At 41.4% G+C, this 19,405-nt stretch overlaps 1 protein-coding gene across 1 annotated transcript in view; it reads right to left on the bottom strand.

The window, feature by feature from the left end:
* Nucleotides 1-667: 667 nt before the first annotated feature.
* Nucleotides 668-19,405, bottom strand: part of MCCC2 (methylcrotonoyl-CoA carboxylase 2) — a 73,412-nt gene continuing 54,674 nt past the window's right edge. Inside the window, exons 11-17 of the mRNA XM_030322606.2 lie at nt 19,188-19,260; nt 15,779-15,855; nt 14,765-14,831; nt 11,451-11,607; nt 10,481-10,595; nt 7,923-8,008; nt 668-3,103 (exon numbers count right to left, since the gene is read on the bottom strand). Of these exons, the coding sequence (XP_030178466.1) occupies nt 2,986-3,103; nt 7,923-8,008; nt 10,481-10,595; nt 11,451-11,607; nt 14,765-14,831; nt 15,779-15,855; nt 19,188-19,260 (693 nt within the window). The 3' untranslated portion in view covers nt 668-2,985. The remainder of the gene's footprint in view (nt 3,104-7,922; nt 8,009-10,480; nt 10,596-11,450; nt 11,608-14,764; nt 14,832-15,778; nt 15,856-19,187; nt 19,261-19,405) is intronic.

The following is a 19,405-nucleotide window of genomic DNA, read 5'->3' as shown; positions in this document are numbered from 1 at the left end:
CTATTTTAAAATACTTACCGTGTTTCTTTCTTGGTTCGAAAACCAGCCCCAGAAGAGGGAGGTCGAGGGATGAGAGAAGTGGGCCAAGCCACGTTGGTAGGTGAGGGGATGTGCTCTGGGGGTGGTCGGCACCCGTCACAATACCAGGGCGTCTCCACACCAACGTGCGGAGATGTTGTAAAGAAGCCTTGTTTATAAAGTGGCCTTAATTGGGTTCAGATGCTCTCAACAACACCTGTCTCTCAAGGCTGTGTTCTTGAAAGGACGGCCACTACAGGAACAGTACGCAGGGACGAATGTTCCAAGGAAAGGGGAGGGGTTGTGGAGCCTCCCGCTGCCGGGTCTGGTTAGCAGGTGAACCAGCAGTCAGTCACATCCTCTCAGGGACCTCCTCCAACATCCTTCTGAAAATGCAACCTACTTCCTTTTTTATTCTTTTAATGTTTATTTGTTTTTGAGAGTGAGAAAGAGACAAAGCATGAGTGGGGGAGGAGCAGAGAGAGAGGGAGACACAGAATTGGAGGCAGGCTCTAGGCTCTGAGCTGTCAGCACAGAGCCTGATGTGGGGCTCGAACTCATGAACTAAGAGATCATGACCTGAGCAAAATCGGACACTCAACTGACTGAGTCACCCGGTGCCCCAAAAATGCAACCTACTTATCTTTACTTATTTGAAGTGCAAATTTATTTAAGTAAGTCCAACACTTATCTTTACACATTTATCTGTACACATCTCAAAAAATTGACTTCTGATACACAAATGCTGCCTAAAATGAACATCACGCACAATGTTTGAAATATTAACTTTATTAGGAAACCATTTGATAGTTGTATTATATCATTTAATCAGTCACTTAATTTTAATGTGGCCTGAGGACATCAACTAAAATTTGGATTTTTCAACCATTCAATAAACATGTGAGCATCTCCAAGTGCTAGGGAATGGAGATGCAGGCTAAACAGGAGATCCTTGCTCTCAGGGAGCTTACAGTCTAGCAGGAAGGCAATATTAAAGAAATATTTACGTTTCTCATAAATACCTAAGACAGAGAAAATGGTTGGTGCTTTTCAAGAGCAGATAGTGTCTAACCCAGCCCAGAGAAGTCACGGAGACAAAAGGTAAGTGCTTCAGAGAAAGTACAGGCAGAGGGAACATTAGGTGGTGGACCCTAAAGTGGGAAGGACTGTGTAGGTTCGAGGAGCTAGAAGTCTAGAACAGATGGAGCACCGTGTGTGGGAAAGAGTCAAGGAGATGAGACAGAAGAGGGGATGTGATGGTCACGATCATGGAGGGCATGAGGGGTCTAGTACTTCTACAGGGAACCTGTGAGACACTGAAGCAAGGGAGCAGCATGACCAGGTGTGCACTTAGAATGGTCATCCTACCTCACAGGGATGCAGACGCAAGACTAGCTAAGACTAGAAGCAGGTAGACCACTTCTAAGGCCTTTGGAAGTGAAAGACAAAGATAATGGGGAATTTAAGAGATAGTGAGGAGGCAAAATCAATTGACCCTGATGCCTGAATCTGAGGTTCCTAAAAGACCACCAGTGCAGACATCCAGTAGACCCCTAAGATACACAGGTCTAGAGCTCAGGGAGAACAATGTCGACACAGGAATCATCTGCATTTAGACGGCTTCTGAAGCCTTAAGAAGGGCTGATATGACCAAGAGAGAATAAACCTAACCATGAGTAACATACACATTTAAGAATGAGCAGGGGGGCCTGGGTGGCTCAGTTGGTTGAGCGTCCAACTTCGGCTCAGGTCATGATCTCACAGCTCGTGAGTTCGAGCCCCACTTCAGGCTCTGTGCTGACAGCTCAGAGTCTGGAGCCTGCTTCGGATTCTGTCTCCCTCTCTCTCTGCCCCTCCCCTACTCGAGCGCTTTCTCTCAAAAATAAATAAAAACATTAAAAAACTAAAAAACTAAAAAAAAAAAAAAAAAAAAAAAAAAAAGAATGAGCAGAGTGCCAGAGGAGGGGAGCAAGGGCATGGGGAGTTACTATTTAATAACAGAGTTCTGTTTGGAATGATGAAAAGTTCTGGAGATGGATGGTGGTGATGGTAGCACAACCATGTGAATGGACTTAAGGCCACAGAACTGTACACCTAAAAGTGGTTAAAATGATACATTTTATGTTCTGTGTATTTCACCACAATTTTTTAAAAAAGAACAAGGGGATACTTTCATGTTTTGCTAATGAAAAATCAGGACAAATAGTAAAGGGAGTAGGAGAGAAATCACTAGAGGAACAGGGCCAGGGCAAGGGAGACAGAACAAGAAGGGCCAAAGAGGTTGGCAGAAAACCTAAAGTTTCGATCTAGAAGCTAAGGCCAGCACTGCGGGGACGAAGTGTTCAAGTGCACTGAATGCTTCAGAGAATTCAGTCAGATAAAGTCAGAAAAGAACCCACTGGTTTCAGCAACATGGAGGTAAACCTTGGAGAGGGTACTGGCAGGGGAAGGCAATGAGGAGAAGGATGGAGAGAGAATGGGTAGAAAAGAGAGCCCCAAATGCAGACAACAAGTGTGACTATTAAGGGAAGGAGTACTGGCTAAAAAGACGAGTAATTGATGCTTTTAAAAATTGTGTGTGTTAAAATATCATCATGTGTAATCAGCAAAACAATCATTTCAGAGGAAAAATGACTTTCTGTTAATAATCTCAAACATACCTGCAGTGTATAGGTTAATGGACTTTCATGCTACTTGTGGGTTAGAAAGGATAACTTAAGTTATTCTCTTCAGTTTATGGGTGGTAAAGCTGAGCCACAGAAAAGTTTCTCAAAGAAAACAGACAAGGAATTGAAGTTTATCAAATAAATATCTTCACTGATTTCTGTTTAATGTAGAAAAGTACGATGCACTGTGTTAAGAAAACAATTTTACCATAATAGCCACATGTGGGAAACGTCTAAAATTTTAAGGCTACTGGTATGTCAATTTTGGTACATATCCAATGGAAGATGCTTCACACTCCAGTTACATCCTCAAGATGCTGAAGTCAGTCTTCTGGATTGGTGCATTGAGGGCTGCACTAATACTGAGACCCAGGACCAGTCTGGTGTCCATGGGATCAATAATCCCATCATCCCACAGCCTGATAAAAGAACAAAGCAAAAGTTATTAGGAATCTACCACCAAACTACCATTTATATAATTTATGCCCAGAAATGCTGAGGTTTTTCCTCAGATACCATGGGGATTTACCAATGAGTTTCTGGGTACTACATTCTCACAACTGAAACTACATTCTTCCCAAAGAAAAATGACAGGACTTTGATCCCAGGCCCTCAAAGAATGTCAGAGTGAGCTATGGTTTTGGGAACTGCTTCCAGAAACCACAAAATAATCCTTGATTTTCAAATACTTTTACTTATTTTAGGAAAATGTTTCCTGTTCTTCTGCCCACATAAATATACAAGTTGATGTGTTCCGGTTATTAATATGGAGAGACACATGAACCCAGCTAATGATCTCAAACCAAAGTCTCTACTGGAAAAGGTGTACTCCCCCAAATTCCTAAACTTTTAAGAAACTACAAAAACGACTGAATAGACTTCACTATTTTATTAAAGTATCTGCAATGTAAGTTCTTTGTCTTTTGCTACAATAGGAAAGTAAGTAATAGCTTTAAGCTGCTTTCAAAAGAAACTCTGAAGTACAAATCTGCTTTTCACTGACAACCTCAGTTTTACAAAAAAGATGAATGAGAAATACTGTTTTTTAAAGGTCATTAGTAGGTGGCTGTTTGGCTTTCTTTAAACAAACTGCTTTCAGTATCTAGACAATAGCATTAATTATTAAACCATACTTAGATCGACACACCATGAATCAAATCTTTGCTCATAAAACATTCATAATGGGGACCCTGAAGTAGCAACAGCCGGTAGGAAGAGGCCACTCCTGTCATGTGTAACCAGGTCAGTTGATTACACCCCCTTCTGACGCCAACAGCAGAATAACGCAGCAAGCACAGCGAAGCCAGGCCTGCTTCGTGATGGTCATTAACAAGAGTGCTCCAGGTAAAAGGCCCTAATCAAATGCCTGAAAAAGTTTTGATTATAAAAAGAACTGAGCAGAAGAAACTGGCATGCTGCACACGTAACAATGAAGGACTGAGAGAAACACAGAACGTCATTATCCGCGGTAGCAGATAATGAAAGAGGTCTCTGAAAAGGCAGAGCCAACCATGGTAGAGCCAAAACAGACCGCACAAGTTTACTGGTAGGCTGAGATTCATGAAATCCAAGGAAGGTGCCATGAACTGGCTTGAAAATCCTTTCATCTTGTAAAGAAAACTGCTGACTCCATGCCACCAAGTGTTTTAACAGAAAGGCCTAATCATCTATGAATTAACAACAACAACAAAAAAACACCTTAGTGTTTTTTGATATTTGTTTCCAAAGATAAATACATCTGGGCCATTTGCTCCCCTACCCTGAATACAGCCTATTAAAATAATAATACTAGTGTAAGTATGAAAACAATAAACGATTCAGTCTTTCTCAAGAGATGACTTAGCCAGGGCTGAAAAACAATTGAATGGCTCACACGAGATACGTTATTTTTCAAAGTTCAATATTTCAACTGTCCTTGTGCATTTCACTCAAAATTTGATGTAGAAACAAAAACAAACAAGAAACTGTATGTGAGCCAATTGCACCAAGAAGCATAAAATACCTAGGAATAAACCTAACCAAAGATGTAAAAGATCTGTATGCTGAAAACTATAGAAAGCTTATGAAGGAAATTGAAGAAGATACAAAGAAATGGAAAAACATTCTATGCTCATGGGTTGAAAGAATAAATATTGTCAAAATGTCAATACTACCCAAAGCTATCTATACATTCACTGCAATCCCAATCAAAATTGCACCAGCATTCTTCTCGAAACTAGAACAAGCAATCCTAAAATTCATATGGAATCACAAAAGGCCCCGAATAGCCAAAGTAATTTTGAAGAAGAAGACCAAAGCGGGAGGCATCACAATCCCAGACTTTAGCCCCTATTACAAAGCTGTAATCATCAAGACAGCATGGTATTGGCACAAAAACAGACACATAGACCAATGGAATAGAATAGAAACCCCAGAACTAGACCCACAAAAGTATGGCCAACTCATCTTTGACAAAGCAGGAAAGAACATCCAATGGAAAAAAGACAGTCTCTTTAACAAATGGTGCTGGGAGAACTGGACAGCAACATGCAGAAGGTTGAAACTAGACCACTTTCTCACACCATTCACAAAAATAAACTAAAAATGGATAAAGGACCTGAATGTGAGACAGAAAACCATCAAAACCCTAGAGGAGAAAACAGGAAAAGACCTCTTTCACCTCAGCCGTAGCAATTTCTTACTCGACACATCCCCAAAGGCAAGGGAATTAAAAGCAAAAATGAGCTATTGGGACCTCATGAAGATAAAAAGCTTCTGCACAGCAAAGGAAACAATCAACAAAACTAAAAGGCAACCAACAGAATGGGAAAAGATATTTGCAAATGACATATCGGACAAAGGGCTAGTATCCAAAATCTATAAAGAGCTCACCAAACTCCACACCCGAAAAACAAATAATCCAGTGAAGAAATGGGCAGAAAACATGAATAGACACTTCTCTCAAGAAGACATCCAGGTGGCCAGCAGGCACATGAAAAGATGCTCAACGTCGCTCCTCATCAGGGAAATACAAATCAAAACCACATTCAGATATCACCTCACGCCAGTCAGAGTGGCCAAAATGAACAAATCAGGAGACTATAGATGCTGGAGAGGATGTGGAGAAACGGGAACCCTCTTGCACTGTTGGTGGGAATGCAAATTGGTGCAGCCGCTCTGGAAAACAGTGTGGAGGTTCCTCCAAAAATTAAAAATAGACCTACCCTATGACCCAGCAGTAACACTGCTAGGAATTTACCCAAGGGATACAGGAGTGCTGATGCAGAGGGGCACTTGTACCCCAATGTTTATAGTAGCACTCTCAACAACAGCCAAATTATGGAAAGAGCCTAAATGTCCATCAACTGATGAATGGATAAAGAAATTGTGGTTTATATACACAATGGAGTACTACATGGCAATGAGAAAGAATGAAATATGGCCCTTTGTAGCAACATGGATGGAACTAGAGAGTGTTATGCTAAGTGAAATAAGCCATACAGAGAAAGAGAGATACCATATATTTTCACTCTCATGTGGATCCTGAGAAATTTAACAGGAACCCATGGGGGAGGAGAAGGAAAAAAAAAAAAAAAAGAGAGAGGTTAGAGTGGGAGAGAGCCAAAGCATAAGAGACTCTTAAAAACTGAGAACAAACTGAGGGCTGATGGGGGGTGGGAGGGAGGAGAGGGTGGGTGATGGGTATTGAGGAGGGCACCTGTTGGGATGAGCACTGGGTGTTGTATGGAAACCAATTTGACAATAAATTTCATATATTAAAAAAAAAAAAAAAACTGTATGTGAGCTTACCATTTACTCTTTTCTCTTAAACCTTTTTTTAGGGTATTCTATTTCCTCTATGCTTCTACTGGCTACTATCTAAGTCTGTTTAAGTGATGGTAACAAAAACATGTTTATGTCTCAAAGACTATAAAATTATTTTCATCTTAATTAAATGAATCAATGACCCACAACAAAATAGCCCTGCAAATCGGCTTACAAAAATACATATTAACAAGAAGAGAAATAGGCTTTTTAAAAATGCCAAATGGTACCATTTTCATTCTGAAAGTAATTATATGCTCTTGAAAATAAGTATGTTCAGCCTCTGTACCCAAAGTGCCAGGAGCAGTACCCGCCACGAAAGATGTGCTGATGACTGAAACGGATTCTAATTTTTTTCTTTTCTCCTTCCTCTCCAGTTTGCCTTCCCCAGTAAATGACACAAATCACACCATAACCTAATTTTAAAAGACACAAATAGTTATTTTCTTTATTCCATATGCCCAAGGGATAAAAGGAATATATGAAGCTTAGATTATTCTTCAGAATGAAGAACATTAAAGTTGCTGAAAACAGAGGTCTGAATGCACACACGGCAGCAAGTCTGCAGCCTGGGCAGGCCACGATGATTTATGACCTCATTAAAGGCTGTAAGAAACAAACAGAACCAAGAGTTGCAATGGTGTGTGAGGTGATTACTTGGTGCTGACACGCAGACCCTGGCTGTGAGTAATCTCCTCCTCAGTGCACAAGCATACTCGTTATCAAGTGCCAAAACGTGTTCAACAGTTCAACCAAAGTCATCTTTAAAATGGGAGTAAAGACAAAATAAAGACAGGGGCATGGCAGGAATCCACGTATTTAAGCAAAAACTATAAAAGAACGAATTCCTGAAAATGATACAGCCAGGATTATAACTCTTAACTTTTTAGCCCCTGCAGGCCCAGACACCTCATTTAGAAGTGGAAGAAGGAAGGGGGCGCCTGGGTGGCTCAGTCGGTTAAGTGCCGACTTTGGCTCAGGTCATGATCTTGCAGTTCACAGTGAGTTGAAGTCCTGTGTCAGGTCTGTGCTGACAGCTTAGAGCCTGGAGACTGTCTCCGATCCTGTGTCTCTCCTCTCTCTCTGCCCCTTCCCTTTTCATGTGTTCTCTATCTCTCTCTCAAAAATAAAATAAACACTAAAAAAAAGGCGTGGGGGGGGGGGGTTGCTGGTAGAAAGAATGGTGGAGAGTTGTGGAATCAGACCAGTGGTAATGGTCCATAGCCCAGCCTGGGAGAAGGGGTGGGATTTCCGCAGCAGGTACTCCCATTATAGAGACAATAATACAAAATTATGTGCGGCCAAAAGTTGTTTTCTGGTTCCTACAAAGGCCAGACCAACCCAACTGCCTGCATCTCTGTAAAGCTGCTGCCCTTACAGCCCAGGCGCTGATATTCAGGAGGTATCAGAAGGTAGTTTTTCCCTGGCTCCCACCTTGCACTGGAATAGTAAGGGTTTCCTTCCTCTTCAAACTTCTTAATGATTGGCTCTTTTAAAGCTGCTTCATCCGCACTGGAGAACTGAAAGAAAAGGGACCATGAATGAATCCACTGTACTAAAGCAACAGATCCACTCAAGAGAACCTCAAGAAAAAAGGGGTGAGCATTTCTTGAGTAATAATGTCACAACCACCATCTGCACAGTGACATATATAGATGACAAGTGATACTTTAGCACTTTAGTGATCTCACCTGAGACATGAGTGCCAAACTGGTCCACCATTACATCTCCCTTGTCAGAGACAGCTTCCTGAGGCAGTTTAGTGTAAGGTTCAAAACCAAGGGGATCGCAGGGCACCTGAGTGTCTCAGTTGAGCATCTAACTCTTGATTTTGGCTCAGGTTGTGATTTCACGGTTTGTGAGATCGAGCCCTGCAATGTGCTCCACGCTGACAGTGCGGATCCTGCTTGGGATTCTCTCTCTCTCTTTGTCCCTCCCCTGCCCTCCCCACCCCTCAAAATAAGTAAATAAACTTGAAAAACAAAAACAAACCCAAGGGGATAGAGTATTCTAGCAGGGCCTAACAAGGGATGTGAATTATACAAAATGTAACAAAAGGGCAATTTTACATTTAGCAGCTTCTGTTGGACGTGGACCAGCAGGAGGTTGTTGTGGGTTTTTTTGTTTTTGGTTTTTTTGAAACAGAGAGTGGTGGGTATGGGCAGAGAGAAGGGGAGAGGATCCCAAGGAAGCTCCACACTGTCGGCACAGAGCCCAGAGTGGGACTCCATCTCATGACCATGAGATCAGGACCTCAGCCGAAATCAAGACTCGTATGCTTAATCAACCGAGCCACCCAGGTGCCCCGTAGGGGATTTTCATTCAAAATAGCCAAATTTAAAACAATTTTAAAGTTTAAATGGGTGAAACATCAACCACCACTTGAATAAACCCAAATAGCTGAGAGATATTTTAAAAATTAATTAAAAATTTAGTGGCTTGCCCACCAGTATTGCCAGAAACAAGCAATAATTAATTCAGTTGCAAAAATCTTTATGCAGACCAATTCTGAAACCCTGGAAAGTGTTTTCAACTTAAAAAGTATTTCACACCAAAACAAATAACTTATTTCAAATAAATCCAACCTTCTTTTATGTACTTTCATAGTTTAGTATCATTTATATGTCAAGAATTTGGCGAGAGAACCACTAAAATCCTATACTTTCCTTTCATACATAAGAATAAATGAATTCATATATTTGTATATCAATCAAAGAACAACTATTTAATAAAAGACTACCATACTGGGCTAGGGTTAAAGATAGGTCTTTAAAATATCAGGTAGAATTTCACACCTCTGATGCCTAACACACAAACACACAACAAACACAAGAGTAAACCTCTCATTTCACTTTGATACTCATCAGTACGGAAATGAATAGGAAACTTCAGTTTAAGTCTGCAGAATTCCTGCTGCTTGGAAAAGACAACTAAGGATGTGAAGCATGAGTAGGATGCATTCAGGGAGGCAGGAGCCACCCCTCATGCTTATCTTATCCCCATTCCACAAGCTAGGCAGTTGACCAGATGATCCTAACTGGCAGGAATGAGAACCTTAGAAGGCAGGGCCTCCTCCATGTTATGCCCTGTTAGGATAAAACAGGTCACGTAAACAGTTCCAAGAACATGCATAAATCATTTTAAGGTTCGGGGCTTATGCAAAGTAGTAGTATAACTAATAAAAATTAAAGCACAACTTCAGAAGAATCTCTGAGACACAAACAAAAGAATCCATTTTCAAAACAACTGCTTGCAAAGAAGAATTTGCCTTAATAAATTATTCTGTTGTTCACTCAACCCTCAGATTATAAGCTGTCCGCCCCCAGACTGTCAGCTACTCAAGGGGCAAGAACCTCACATTTTCTCCAAGTCATGTAAACCTTCTAAGGTGCTTGAGCACTCTGTACCCTGTGGAGTACTCAGTCAGTACCTTTTGTGTGATGTTGCTGTCAAGGCCTAAAAAACAATCGCTTAAAAGTACCTACTATTAACATTTAGAAAACTAAAAGCAGCCACTTGCTGATTTGCCTTTCATCAAGCTTCCAGTGACCTTTCCATTTTTCATTTATATGTGCACAGTATAATAATGGTACTCAATTCTCAATTAAAGGACCGGGCCCTCCCACTCAAGGACAATCTAAGAGAGAAACCGGAAAAAACAAAATTCTGCTGCTTTAGGTCATAAAATCAAAGAAGTAAATCGCATTTATTTAAATCTCACTAACTGCAAATGACTAAGAACCTAAGATCCTTATGCCTCAGACCAGTGTCTGAGTTTCTCGAGTATTTTCTTGGAAATTCTGAAAAATTACAACAAGCAACCTCCAATAAAGTAGCTCTAACAAGAGAGATAGAGCATATGGAAGTCCAAATTGCTGACAGTCAGCATCTTCTAAGTGAAGCCAGGCCCTAATCCTCGAACACTGAGGAGTTCTGGGTGCGCTGCTCCCGGGCTCAGCCAAACCCAGAGACACAGAAAAAACAGCATTTACTTGTTTCCCTTCACGTGCTCTTTGGTCCTTTGCTACTGTGGCCAACACATTGGCTGCCTGCTCTCCTCCCATCACTGAGACACGAGCGTTTGGCCACAGGTAGAGGAATCTTGGGCTGTAGGGGGGGAAGAAAAATGATCAAATTAATCCACTGTACAACACAGAGGTTTTCACAGGCCTGTGATTACCTCCTAAATTAGTGGTTCTTCATTCCAGCTGTGTATTCCAAGGGCATTTTTTTTTTTAAAAATCACGTTTGGAACCTACCCCAGATGAATCTCCAGAGGTGTGTGCTGAGTGTAGTTGGGTTTTTAAGTTCTCCACATGATTCTGATGTCTGTTTTGATAAATTTTATTTGTCCATTTCATGTCAACTTATTGGGCATAAAAATATTCAAAATATCCCCTTATTACCCGTGCTTATGTCCTGTTTTCCATTCCCGATCTAAAGTCTTTTTGCTTTATTTTTTAGTTTTACTAGGAGACGATCAAATTTGTTAACCTTTTTAAACAAATAAGTCTGGGCTTTCCTGATTCTTTTATCTTTACGATGTTCGCTCTTTATTGTGTCCTGTTTTCTATTTTCTTGTGTTTAATAAGCTGTTCTTCTTCACACTTCTTAAGCTGGCAGCCTGGCTCAGTGATTTTCAGCCTGACTTTCTTTTCCAGTCTATGTATATTTACGTCTAGTACACACCTTCCTCAAAGCAAGACCTTAGCTGCATCACATAAATTATGACATTATGAGCCATCGCAAAATATTTCCTGATTCCCATTGTGGATTTCTTCCAAGTAGCACGTTTAGTCTTAAATTTCATTTCACTCCTCCAGATGATACAAATTACGGTATAACTGATCAAAATTTGTGAATGTCATTCTATGTTTCAAATAAACCTGTAACAAACTGACCATTTATAAATATACTTGAAGTGTGATTCTTCCGTCAGAGAAAACCCTGACAATCACCTACCTATATGCTCTGCCACACATCCCATAGTTTCCGGCCCCATAAGATCCCCCAATGATGACAGTTATCTTAGGCACATTGGCACAGGCTACAGCAGCCACCATCTTGGCACCATCCTTGGCAATTCCTTCCGCCTCATAGTCTCTACCAACCATAAATCCTAAGGAAAAGAACAGAAAAAGAGCCTCTGGACGTAATGGAATTTATGTGCAGAAGCCAAATCCAAAATCTTGTCAAACTGTATTTTACTACAAAGCCTCTCACTGTAACAAAATATTTACATGTGAAATGTACACCCCCAAAAAGTTTGCTTAAAAAGATAAAATAAGGGGCACCTGGGTGGCTCAGTCGGGTAAGTGTCCAACTTTGGCTCAGGTCATGATCTCGTGGTTCGGGGATTTGAGCCTCACGTCAGGCTCTGTGCTGACAGCTCAGAGCCTGGAGCCTGCTTCAGATTCTGTGTCTCCCCCTCTCTTTGCCCCTCCCTCACTCACACTCTCTCTCTCCCTCAAAAATAAATAAACATTAAAAAATTTTTTTTTAAAAGATAAAATAAAACTGCTCTAATCACTTCTAAAATTTTCCTTAAAATGGTTCATCTCGATGCACACACAGCTCTCAAACAAGATCAGGATGCCAGGAGTTTACCGTCAAAAATTCTCCGCAAACAGCAGTCGGTGATGAAGGACTGTGACACAGCAAGCTCAGGACGAAATGCTGTAGCAAGCCGAACTACAAGGGCTTCCATATTTCCTGACCTGGTTTAATATATAAACTGTTCCTTCTGAAACACTGCTTTAAAATTTGGATGAAATAAAAAGATAGATGTTTCAAAGATGGTAAGAGCCCCCCGCCAGTGACTCAGTAGCATGGTGGAAGAAGTTTTCATGACAACTATAGCATTCCTGTGCTTCCTCAAGCTCCTGGCCATGGGAGACGGCTCTGCAGCTGCACTGGGCCCTCCAGGCCTTGGACTCCTTCCTGCTCACCTCACAAAACCCAAGCCAGGCTTCATGCGTCTCCCTCCCCAACCGTCCACTCACTTGCCTAACTGGCTGTCACTGTCTTTGTTTTGCAAGTCCCCGGCAATCAAGTCATCCGATTCCATTCAGTTTTTATGGGACAGCTGTCCAAGCTGCAGACACAGCGGTACTGACAGGACAGCCCTCATCCTTGCCAGGCACACTGTGCTTCCCTGGGACCCCTGTGAACAGGGCCCTCTCAATAGCTCAGAGCACCTCTTCCTGCCTTGTCTTGATTTCCTGAAATATTCCACAGTAGCTAGCTCAAATATCAGCTACCTTCAAGCTCTCATCCCTCACCCAGCACCCTACCGCTTCTGTATTCCCTGGAGATGATTTTGCCTTCAAAAATAGGATTCCACAGGGTGCATGGGTGGCTCAGTCAGTTAAGTGTTTGACCCTTGGTTTTGGCTCAGGTAACGATCTCACAGTTCATGAGTTTGAGCCCCACATCAGGCTCTTAGGTGATAGCACAGAGCCTGCCTGGGATTCTCTGTCTCCCTTTCTCTCTGCCCCTCCCCTGTTCACTATCTTTCTCTCTCTCAAAATAAATACCATAAACATTAAAAAAAAAAAAAAAAAAAAAAAAAAAAAAAAAAAGATTGTGCCACCTCAATTGTCTTTCTCCTAATCCATCCCAGCATAAAAAACAACATAATCATGCTCCCTTCCTTCTTCTCCTCTCATCTCTTTGGAAAAAATCAAAGTTCTGTCCTCAAAGACTGTCCCTGAGCCCTCTTGTCTTCTTTCGGGGGTGTTCTCATCTCTTCCCACAGTCTTAAATAACATCTACATATTCTGAGGATGCCTACATTTTTACATGCAGCCAACACACATCCTCTGTGTTCAAGATTTTTTGAACTGCTAAGACACCTGAGTGGCTCAGTCGGTTAAGCATCAGACTTCAGCTCAGGTCATGATCTCGTGGTCCACGGGTTTGGAAACCATACCGCGCTCTGTGCTGACAGCTCAGAGCCTGGAGCTTGCTTCAGATTCTGTGTCTCCCTCTTTCTCTGCCCCTCCCCACTTACACTCTGTCTCTCAAAAATAAATAAATGTTAAAAAAATATTTAATAATAATGAAAATAGATTTATTCAACTGCCTTTTGTATGTGTATCTCCATGGATGTCACACAGGACTGTCAAATGCAAGATTGCAAAATCAAACACAACCTCTGCACTCTGCGCCCAACCCAACCAAAAACCCAAAGAACAGAAATGTAGGTGTAACTTCCAAGAACAAGGTTTAACTTACTGGTGGTTAACAAACCATCAAATTATTAGAAACAAGGTCCCCTGAAGCTTCAGAATTCTTTTTCTCTGCCCTTCCACAAGGTTTGCCACAAAGTGCTCTCTCAGGCTGCTGTTAGGACATAACGCCTCTCAAAATCCATCTAATCAACTATCATAAACTTAAGGGAAGCACCAGATCAAGATATTTTTGCACCAGGACTGTTTAATGCCCTGCTGACTAGCAGGAGCCAAACTCCTTTTTCTTGGAAAGGCTCGCCTGATTCTAATGACTAAGAGCCCTCCTTCCTTTGAGCTTGAGATAACCAGGGATCATTTTGAAGACAGGAGGAGGGGGGGCTTTCAGCTAACCACCATATCTAAGTGCCCCCTATAGGTTAGGCACTGTTCCACAAACAAGATAAATAACACAGAATTGTAGCAAAAAGAACTCTACAACCACAGAAGACTTTAAAAATCATTTCATCCACCCTATTAAGATCATCTATGAAACATGAAATCCAGAGAGGGGATACTGATCTTACTATTCTTCGGAGTCCAAGCTCAAATCCTCAGACTATTGTTCAGGATGTACATATACCTTTTCTAGTATGTCACTTCAAGTAGAATTAACCACACAATAAAAGATGAGGAAAAGGAAGGAGCATATAGCATGTGCTTGAAATCCTTTATGGAAAACAAAGTGCTAGGAAAGAGATGATGGGTCAGACAACACTCTCTGGTAGTGAGATCAGTATTTCTGGGAGAGAATAGAGCCCTGCCGGGGAGGGGGAGGAAGGGGCGTAGGTATGCACGTATAGGAGTAAAGGGAAGCCCTCTGACTGTGATACATGTAACTGAGAAACTGCTTTATCCAAATAGGGATAAACATCTCATTTTAGATTCATGAAGTGTTAACCCTTGAAGAGACTCTACAAAAGAGCATCCAGTTGAACTTCTTGCTATAATGGAAGTGCTCTATGTCTACACTGCCCAATATCTGAGTCCTACTGGACAGTTAATCTCTGGAATAATGCAACAAAACTGATTAAGCTATTTTCTTACCGGTAATGTTTTGAAGGAACAGCAGAGGAATATTCCTTTGGCAGCATAACTGGATGAAGTGAGCCCCCTATAAGCAAATGAAGTAATCTTTTTAAAGGGGGGTGAACAAATCTGTAGCCATCATGCATCCTACAAACACCATACCTGGGTCAGCGATAGGAAAGTGTACCCTGTGCTTGGCTAGTTTGACCTTACAGTAACAGTAACAATAATACTCCCGTGTGAACCCACGGCCAATGGGACGTCGACTATGGTTTGTACTACATTTGTTTGCAGTCATGTGTGTGATCACTGGCTCACAGCTGTAGGGATGAAGTCAATCACTAACATTCTGAACAGCAAGTGAAACACAAAAAACTAGAAGTGCTTGTCAGTGGGAATTCCTGAGCCTCACTATAATTCCTTAGTTTTCCACTTTAAAAGAAAACAGAGGGGCGCCTGGGTGACTCAGTCAGTTAACTGCCCAACTCTTGATTTCAGCTCAGGTCATGATCTCATGGTTTGTGAGATGGGGCCCCAGGATGGGCTCTGTGCTGGGAGTGAAGGGCCTGCTTGGGAATCTCTCTCTCTCTCTCTCTCTCTCTCTCTCTCTCTGCCACTCCCCCGCTTGAGCTTTTTCTCTCTCTCTCAAAATGAATAAACATTAAGAAAAAAACTTTTAGTAAAAATTAAAACAATATAAGCACTTTTAAAACAAGTATTCCTACAGCCTGAGGATACATACATGTCATCCACAGCACTTAACAGTTCAAGCGACGTATCAAAACTTCCCTGAAACATTTCATTGTTTAAATAATGCTCTAGATAAAACATGTTAATGTAAACCCCCATATAAACGGTTTCAAACACTAACATACACACACACACACGCTCACATGCACATATAGTGTTCTGCCTACTAAGGCATCTGGTTAAATATTTTAAAGTTTTCATGCAATAAACTTTCATTCATTACTTGACCTTCAAAGTTTAAATTAAAACAGAAAATCCTGAAACATGTTTAACAGTACTTGCCTTTTTTGCAGATTCAGAAAAGAGAACTCCGTTATTCCCAATGATACCTACAGGGTATCCAAATATTCTAGCAAATCCTCAAAAGAAAATTGAAAAAAGATTTATGTATTCCACAGGATTTTTAATTCACAGCTAACAGACATAGTTACACATTCTTTAATTTCAAATCAAAGTTTAAAACGTGGGGATTCTGTCTAGGGTACAGAACAGCTCATGTCACAATTTCTTCTTTCTAAAGTACTGGAGAATCTGGGTTCTTTGCTTCCTTGAAAGGAGTGTGTTACCTCTAAAGTTATCACTTTGTCTGACTGGTTGGTTTGGTTCGATGATGGGGTAGGGTGTTGCCCATTCATTTGTGTAACACATGTCCGAGTGCCTACTAAGTACCAGACAGAGAACATTCTGAAATGGAACAAATCACAGGCGGAGAGCCCTTTAAAGGCCCATGTTCAGAGCTATCTGTCATTCTCAGGTGACTGGCTTGCCTGAAAGTGCCTGTGGCAATGACAGGCCCTTGAGGTAAAGGGTATAAACTCAGCAAAGGCCAACTTTCTTTCTTTCTTTCTTTTTTAATATAATTTATTGTTAAATTGGCTTACATGTAACACCCAGGCCAACTTGCTTTCAAAAGCGGGAGCACAGTCAAGGCCGGTGGTCACACAATCAACCACTGCACTTTCATTTTCTCTAAAAGCTTCCTTTATTCCTCACCACCAGTCCCACTACCGCTGCAAACACCCACTCTCCATACACACAGACACAAAGGGAGAAGAAAAAGGGGGAAAACGATTAGTATGTGAGGGAGACACCTGAGGGGATTTCAGGAGGCTTTGTAAACCTGAAAACTACAGAGATCTTCCCAAGAGTGAATTGCAATAAGCCTAACGAGCACTCTAAATAGGTATCAAACTCTTGGAACCCAAGAGTCAACAAACAGTGCTTGTTGACAAAGCACTCTCCCAAAGCGCCTGGGGACCCCACTCTGTCTTTAAGCTCAAGATACACCGGCTGCCAGCTGAGATGCTCAGCGTGTGGTGTGCGACACAAAATGGTGTGTGACACAAAGCAGGTGCTCAAAAAATTGTTGAAGGAAAATTAATGGATAAGAGAGAGTGTCAACCTGCTGATATGCCAGAACACTGAATTTTTAAAAACTTGTTTTTGTTCTTTACTCTGGCGTTGTCTCGGTTTTCTTAATCTTTCAGTCCTAAAATCCCAGCCAAAAGGCTATGCTGCATTTCTTAAATGGCAATGCCACTTACAGAGACAGTGCAAAGGGGTGACCTTCTCCAAAGGTCTAGCAATCCGCTTCCACTTTTGTGCCCCACCCCCACAAAACCAGCTGGGAACCTGCACATCTCTTGGCAGTGTGGTGCTGCTCCTAAGATATACTGCCCTGTGTAAGCTATTTAGACTTTCAACCCATCCTGAGCCTGGCTTGGGATCTCCAAGCCCATGGGCACATGCCCCACTATATCAGGGACACGGAGGAAGTGCCTTCACCAGCTTCCTTCGGGCCAAACAGGAAAGCAAAATGTCCAAGAAACTACTAGGGCATACCTAGGCAGGTGCAGAGGCAGGAAGAAACTCTTAAGAGCTGCCAGGGATACCTGATCCTCAGAAAAATCTGTTCTTCCTCCCCCCAATACTTCCTCCTGTCACCAACCTCCATTCATTCCCCTCTTCTCCTTCTCACTTCTCACTTCTCCTTCCCTTTCTCCAATCTTATCTGAATTCAAGACAGAGGAATTACATATATCCTCAGAATTCTAGGGGACAAAGGTACCACAGGTCTTTGAGCAAGTAAGGGGCAAACTGGTAAAGCCCATCCATCTTTGGAAAAGAAGAAGAAACAGCTCTGACTTGTTTCAAACCGCTGCACAGTGAGCGTTACATCCGGAACTATTTGGCCACAAATCCTGTCTATACATCAGACAAAAGTCTCTTAATCACTTAAACACCTCAATACAAAAACATAAATTCCACTCCCAGTGTGAACGCTTTTATTGCTCATAAATCACACCAGGAGAAAGTGTTGTGATTTATCCTTAAGCCTCCACATAGATTTGCAATTTGGATTTTTTAGAGTTATTTTTTTTTCACTCTGATATGTTGCCTTCAGATTACTTACTACATTTTCTAGCTTTCATAAGACCAAATAAAATTCAGAGAATTCGTTTTGCCATTCGTCCAAGATAGATTATTATGGGTCTAGCATCTATGTTTAAAACACTTTTCTTCCAGAGCCTGCAAACTTAACACTTTAGATGAATGAATGAACTTTTATAAATAGACTTATTTGTTTTTTCAGACGTGGTTTTCTGTCCTGTATTCTTGGTCTAGTGTTTACATGATTCGACATTAGACCCACACAGAGGCTATGAGAAGGTCCTTCTAGGAAGGATATTATATAAAACCTCCCAGTTGAATTAGAGACTAAAGAACCAAGGAAACAGTGCTGAAATTTTCAAAATAATTACAAATTATCCAAACAAGGGAAACCTGGGTGGCTCAGTTGGTTAAGTGTCCGAGTTCAGCTCAGGTCATGATCTTGCGGTCTGTGAGTTCGAGCCCCACATCAGGCTCTGTGCAGACAGTTCAGAGCCTGGAGCCTGCTTCGGATTCTGTGTCTCCCACTCTCTCTGCCCCTCCCCGACTCACACTCTGTCTCTCTCACTCTCAAAAATGAATAAATGTTAAAAAAATTTTTAATTAAAAAAAAACCCAAATTATCCAAACAAAAAGAACTATAAATGCTCCCACTAATTTTACTGCAGTAACGGGTCTTTACACGGTGAATTCCACCAAGTCACAGACAAGGTCCTGCACCACAGCATCCAGCCATCATCATACTAAACCCTCTGGATCTACGAAGCTGTTCAGCTCCAAGTCATCTTCACAAAATAACTCCTTTTGAATACAGACCCACATACTTGTCCTGCTCTAAATAACAAAGCTCACACCAAGTGCATCAATACCTGGAGATAAAACATCACTTATTTTCAAAGTAATAGAAAAAGTTCAGGGGCACCTGGCTGACTCAGTACAGCATGTGACTCTTGATCTCGGGCTAGTGAGTTCAAGCCCCATGATGGGTGTAGAGAGTGCTTAAAAATAAAATCTTTAAGGGGACGCCTGGGTGGCTCAGTCAGTTTAGCATCTGACTTTGGCTCAGGTCATGATCTCATAGTTCGGTTCGGGAGTTCGAGCCCAATACTGGGCTATGAGCTGACAGCTCAGAGCCTGGAGCTGCTTCAGATTCTATGTCTCCCTCTCTCTCTGCACCTCCCCCACTCACTACTCTGTCTATTTCTCTCAAAAAAAAAATAAACATTAAAAAAATTTTAATAAAATCTTTAAAAAAAAGAAAAAAGAAAATGTTCATATTTTCAATTCTTTGACTTTATACCTGTAACTAATGTGTCTCCATATAAGGCTTTGAACTCATTGAATCTGCTTCCATCCACGATTCTAGCAATGACCTAAGAAGAAAAATAACAGTGTCCCTGAGATATTATACTACAAAAGAATTTTTTGCATTAACGTTAGTCATAAGGAAAACAAATTCATGCTTAAGTTGTTACTTTCACAGAATTTCACCCTACACAGCAAATCTTCTCACTAGAA

This window comes from Lynx canadensis, chromosome A1, assembly GCF_007474595.2.
Source record: "Lynx canadensis isolate LIC74 chromosome A1, mLynCan4.pri.v2, whole genome shotgun sequence".
NCBI lineage: Eukaryota > Metazoa > Chordata > Mammalia > Carnivora > Felidae > Lynx > Lynx canadensis.
Note: the sequence above shows the minus strand (reverse complement) of the source record. Positions and strands in the feature narration are given on the sequence as shown.